Source organism: Neopelma chrysocephalum, unplaced genomic scaffold (genome assembly GCF_003984885.1).
Source record: "Neopelma chrysocephalum unplaced genomic scaffold, ASM398488v2 Primary Assembly neopelma1_68, whole genome shotgun sequence".
Taxonomy (NCBI): domain Eukaryota; kingdom Metazoa; phylum Chordata; class Aves; order Passeriformes; family Pipridae; genus Neopelma; species Neopelma chrysocephalum.
In genome coordinates, this window is record NW_020897727.1 from 5,554,002 (window position 1) to 5,560,001 (window position 6,000).

General features: G+C 64.5%; 1 protein-coding gene across 1 annotated transcript in view; it reads right to left on the reverse strand.

The window, feature by feature from the left end:
* Positions 1-1,266: 1,266 nt before the first annotated feature.
* Positions 1,267-6,000, reverse strand: part of SNTB2 (syntrophin beta 2) — a 6,465-nt gene continuing 1,731 nt past the window's right edge. The window contains exons 2-7 of the mRNA XM_027685078.1: positions 3,479-3,689; positions 3,169-3,379; positions 2,542-2,684; positions 2,177-2,373; positions 1,895-2,076; positions 1,267-1,692 (exon numbers count right to left, since the gene is read on the reverse strand). Of these exons, the coding sequence (XP_027540879.1) occupies positions 1,600-1,692; positions 1,895-2,076; positions 2,177-2,373; positions 2,542-2,684; positions 3,169-3,379; positions 3,479-3,689 (1,037 nt within the window). The 3' untranslated portion in view covers positions 1,267-1,599. The remainder of the gene's footprint in view (positions 1,693-1,894; positions 2,077-2,176; positions 2,374-2,541; positions 2,685-3,168; positions 3,380-3,478; positions 3,690-6,000) is intronic.

A 6,000-nucleotide genomic window follows, 5' to 3' on the forward strand; every position in this document is an offset into this window, starting at 1 on the left:
GGTGTACAGGATAGACCTGCACACAAACACACACCCCCAAACACCCACACAGACACATCCCCATACCCCCACACGTGTGCACACACAGAGCGTGTACATACCTACACACACACTCCCCCACACCCCACCCCAAACACCTGCTCGTACCTGTGCTACTGTTGAGCCCACCTCTCCCAGAGCTGAACTGGCCCCACTGCCCCAGCTGCTCCTGCTGAAAGAGTCACCCCAGTCACCCCCAGAAATCCCAAAGAGCCCCCGCCCCAGCATGCCCAGAGATCCCCCCATTCCCTCCAGAATCCTCCCCAGAGGATCCCCCGGGATCCCCAAAGACACCCACCCCAGCCCTCCCAGAGAATCCTTAGTCCCCCCCATCAGCCCAACACCAGATTGTGCCCAGTACATCCCAGTCTCCCTTGCACTGGCCAGCCCAGCACAGCCCACCCTGCCCTCCCTGTGCTGTACTGTGAATTAATTGCCTCCCTGGCAGACACACACACACACTGTGACAACACTCCGATCCCCCCAGCCCCCAGGCACCCCCTGAATGAGACTCAGAGCCCATGGAAAAGGCAATCTGATATAAATAGCGATTTACAAAGAATACAAAAATAGAAGAGGGGGCAGCACCTCATGGGATCCCACGGGACCCTCCAGCCAGCGCAGCCCCCCCAGAAGCAGAGAACTGTGCAGGAGTTTGGCTGAGGGTACGGGGGCCTCGATGGGAGTGGAGAGCCCTGGGGGTCCTGCTCTGGCACTGCCTGGGATCCCCCAGCACTCCAGGGCACGGAAACTGCCCCCAAGGGGGAGGGAAAGTACAAAAAGCGAAAGTGCATCAATCTACGTGTCCTGCCCCCAACCCGCGGGGACCCCCCAGGGGTGAGGGGCACAGGTAGCAGTGGCTGGGGTGGGGACAGCCCTGGGGGGGGCCAGCAGCCCTGGCCCCCCTGCCCAGGGCAGATACACGGCATTGTTCTGGCTTTGGGAGGTTTGGGGGTCACTGCTGGGGAGCAGTGGGGGGTGGGGTAGCTGAGCCCCAGGGACCAAGGCCCCAGGCTCGGGCACCTCTTTTGCACCCCTGAGTGCCCCCTGTAAGACAAATGTGTGTGTGTCCCCCGAGCAGGGCATGGGGACCCCTCATGCAGCAATGAGGGGGGTCCCACAGCCCAAGCTCTCCCCCAGGTGGGGACAATGTGACCCCCTTGGGGGAAGCCCCCCCAGACTGGCTCCCCCGGACATGGGTTGAGGAGCATGGGGGAGTCCCCCAGATATGAGCTGGGGAGCACCAGGGGTCCCCCAGGTGTGGAGGCCAGGCTGGCCCCACTCCAAGGCACAGGCGGTGAAATCAGCGATGGCTTCAGCCCCGGGGGAATTAAAGCTGGTGTCTGTACTCCCAACACCCCCCTGGGGCACTGGAGAGTCTGGGGGTGCTGGTGTGGGCAGGAGGGGCTCATTCCCCACCTGGGCAGCCATCCTGCTGCATTCCTGGAGGCTCTCAGGGCAGGAATCCCAGCCCCAGCAAGGCACTGGTGGGGCAGGAGAGGTTGGGGGTCCCTCTGTGACCCCCAGCTGGTTCCTGACAGCGTGGGGGACCTGGGGCACCTACGCCAGCAGCCCCATGCGGGTGACTTTGGCTGAGAGGAAGGTGTGCAGGACAAAGACGATGGGTTTGGGGCAGGAGTGCAGGTCCAGTGCCTGGGGAGAGATGGAGAGCGGTGTCAGCCCCCCCATCTCAAACAGTTCCCCGCACAGGGGGCACCACGTGGTAGGGGATCCCAACCAGCCAAACCCAGCAGGTCTAGACACCTGGGACACTGAAGGGTTGGGGGGAAGCAGGAACCACCCCTGGAGGAAAACCCCATAAACAAAGGGGTGAGCCTGGCTGCCCCCTCCTCACCAGCTCCCCCTCAGGGCCCCCGAAATCCAGGTAGAGAGTCCTGATGCCATCGTCCGCCGACATCTTCAGCCGCTCATAGGGGTAACGGAAGAGGACGCTGGCGCCCGGCTCCTCCCGGGAGATGGTGAATCCACCCTCGTAGTGGATGGAGAGCTGGACCTCCTGCCCACCCAGCGTGCAGCCTGCAGGCACGGCCACCATCAGACGCTGCCCCCCTGCCAAGCCCCACAGCCCCAGGAGGGTGGGAATGGGGGATCCCTGGGTCTGCCCTGCAGCACTCACCCACAGTCACCTCCTTGATGAGCTCAGCAGCAGCATGGCAGCCCTGCACCAGGACACGTGTCCAGGCCGAGAGGTCCCAGTGTGTCTCCACACGGAACACGTGCATCTCCACGCCCTGGCGCGACCCTGTCCGTGTGGCAAAGGTCAGCTCCGAGCCCAGCGCAGGCGAGCGGCGCCCGGAGCCTGAGTGGACCAGCCTGGAGGGTGGGATACAGACGGATGGGGGGGGTCAGGGTGCCATGGCAGTGCCAGCACCATGGCACCCCATGCCCATCCGAGCTTTGGCATTTCCCCCTGCCCAAAAGAGGCAGAGCCACGGCTCAGCTGAGGGGCACTGGTCCCCAGGGGGGTCCAGCCCAGCCCACCTGGTGGCCACCAGTGGGTAGCTGTGGCAGGGGGAGGCCCAGGCATCCCTGGTCCAGGGCATCCCGTCGTATAGCAGCAGGTCCTTCTCTGTCACTGCCATGAGCACCGGCCGCCACTGCTGCCGCCCGCCGTCCAGCCGCGCCTGCCGGGCATGAGGGCACTGTGAGGGGCAGCAGGGGCTGCAAGTGCCTGCCACTGCCTAGCACCCCAATCTCTGCACTTATGGCTGGATGGATCCCAACCCAGAGGCTCCACATTGACAGGATCTCAGCAGCACCCAAGGTGCTGCCATCCTCTATCATCTATGATTCTATCCCGGCAAACCATGCCAGGAGCAGCCCCCAGGGGTCCTGCTCACCACCATGCCTGGGCCAGCTGCAGCTATCGGGCAGCGAATTCATGAAAAACGGAGGGTGTGATGAGTTTCTCCAGCTAGGAAATCCCAGTGGGAGAGGGGGCTTAGGGCATGGGAAGCACTGCTATTACCAGGGCGCAGAAGGGAGAGCGGTAGAGCCGGTGGACAGGCTGGGCTCTCTGGCTGCATCCATAGCCCCAGTGAATCGTCGGCACACCCTGTTGGCACTGCCGTCCCCAGGAGCATCCCAGCACACCCCGTTGGCATGTACCTGCTCAGCCAGCCAGGCAATGTGCTTCACCTCCTGGCCGCCGGCCGTGGGGCTGCCGGAGCGCAGCGTGGCATTGAGCTCGGCCAGGACCTGTGGCAGCAGCGCAGTGATGTTGGCGTGCAGGGCACTGAACCAGGCGTGGGCCGTGGCCGTGTCCCGGCACCGCAGCACCAGTGTGTTCCGGCTGTCCGGTGAGTGCAGCTCAATCAGCCTGTGAGGGGATGGGGACAGGAAACGGGGTGGGATATCGGGATATGGTGCGGGGTGGGATATCGGCACACCAGCACCCACCAGCAGCCCCTGCCCTCACCTGTTCTCCAGGTCAGGCATGCTGAGGTTCCGGGCAGCAAAGCACATCTTGAGGGGAATCACCTTGCGGTCACGGGGCCCCTGGTGCTGGGGGGATCCCGAGTCCTCACTGCCACTCAGGCTGGGGGACTGTGGGGCCACCCCCTCCCATGGCAGGTCCGACACCAGCGATGGCTTCTTGATGTAGGGGGTCACCTCCCGCATGAACTTCACTGAGGGGGTAGTGGGGGGGAAAGTCAAGGCTGGGCAGGGTCCTGCACCCCAATGCCATAGCCCTTTGCCCCAGGGGTGCTCTGTCTGTGGGGTGATGTGCCCTTCCTGCAAACACCAAGGCTTGGAGAGTCTTGGGGGGGTCCCATTCTCCTGGGACGGGGGTGTCCTGAGTGAAGGACGGTGCTGGCAGCTCATCCTGGTGCCGGCGCGGGTGTAGGAAGGGGAAGGCAGCACAGGACAATGGTGCTGGGCAGGAGGTCAGGCTGCAGCCCATCCTGGTCCCATCCTGCCCCGTCGCTGCCGGAGCAGCCAGGACTGCGCCCGCCAAGTTTCCAGCGCCGCAGGCAATGCCGGCGGCTGACCTTGCACTGCTGCTTATGCCCCGACGGCAGCCGGCCTCCGGAGGGTGTGCAGCCAAGACATCCTGGCTCCACATGCCTCTCTACGCCGGGAAGGAAGGAAGGAGGCACCAGCTCCAGCTCCTGCTCCTGCTCCCCCTGGACTGTCCCACCCTAGCACCACCCCGCTGACGTTAGCCCTGGACCCCCGCCCAGCTGAGCCCCGGCAGCCAAGGCCAAGGGAGGGACGCGCTGGGGACAGAGAAGAGGCAGCAAGAGGGAAAACCAAACCAAAACACCAAATAGGCTGTAATGCCTGGAAAGCGAGTGGTGAAAGGATCCATGGGGCCAGCATGATGCCACAGCTAGGCCTGCTGGGGTGGGAACCACAGTGGCGGTGGGGCCCAGGTCGTGCTGCTGCCAATCCCCTGCTGTGGGTCTGCCGGGCGGGAAGGGGGAGCAGGGACGGGAAGCAGGGATGGGGAGTGGGCAGGAGACACCGGCCCCATACCCTCCCACTGGCTCTGCTGAGCCGCTGTGCTGCCACAAGGCGCCTGTCCTTGCTGTGGGCAGCACAGGAGTTAATATTAGCTGCCGCCACGTTGATCCCAGGATTACCGCCTTCCCTGCACCCCTAATCCTGCTGCCGGGCTGGGCAGGGCAGGCAGCGCCGCGGGCAGCAGCATGGCTGGCAGCTCCCCCCACGGGGCCACTCAGCAGATGTTTGCCAGATGTGGGCAGCTGCCTCCAGTGCTGGGCGGGAGCTCAGCCCATGGGGGTTCCAGCCCACAGTGCCGTGACCCCGCAGTGCCAGCACTGACTCCAACAGAGCCGTGGAGCCAGGAGGGTGAGAGGCTGAGCCGGGCAGTCAGCGGCACCAGAGCCTGAGTGCTGTGCTGGGGTGCTGCCGGAGGAGCGTGGGCTCTTGCTGGTGACTGGGACTGGTGGAAGCCCAGGACTGTGTCTGCCAGTGGGGACAGCAGCAGATATGGCTCCCAGTTTTCAGTGGGACGTATCCATGGTGCAGGCAGGAGCACTGAGCACCTCGTGCCAGCAGGCGTGAGACTGGCAGTGGGGTGGTGCCATCTGCAACCACCTCTTCTACTTCTGGCAAGCTGGTGTCCAGCACACAGCTGCCCCAGCACAGCCACCCTGGCACAACCACTGCTGCCCTGGTACAGCCACCCCAGCACAGCCAGTCACCCCAGCACAGCCACTGCTGCTCCTACAGAGCCACCCCAGCACAGCCACTGTCACACAGTCACTGTCACCACGGCACAGCCACCCGAGCACAGCCACTGCTGCCCTGACACAGCCACCCCAGCACAGCCACTGTTGCCCCACCTACACGCTCACCACAAAGGAAACCCAGCTGTCACCTGCGCCCCTCGCCCGTCCCGCCGCAGGAAGACGGCTGCTCCGGCTGCACGGCAGTGCCGGGTTCACACAGGCCCCATTGGGGCCAAGCCCCCTGCCTCCAGCAGGGAACACCAGCAAGGTGTCGCAAGGCTTGTGCCCGCCCATGCCCTTGGCAGCGCTGCCCGCAGCCACACTTTGCCCACAGCTTCCCCAGGGGCAGAAGGGCTCCCTTCCCCCAGGGTAACAGAGCATGACAGGGGCCTGTGGGCACCTGGGGGGAGGCATCTGGCGTGGGCCCTGTGGCCAAACCCAGCACCCAGGACAGGTGACACCAGCCCCACTGAGGTGCTGGCATAGGGCTGATGCTCCCACCTCCACCACTGGCACAGGGCTCTGGAGAAGCCTTAGCACCTGCCAGGGTGGTCACGGCTCCAGGGTTGGTGAGGAGGGACAGGGCTGGGTGGCACAGCCAATGTCCCCCTCAGCTCCTCTCTAGGGTCACTGATGCCAGCTGGACACTGGATGGTCCCATTGCAGCCATCAGACCAGCAGTGCCCAGCTGCAGCAGGAAGGGAAAGGAAGGGAAAGGAAGGGAAAGGAAGGGAAAGGAAGG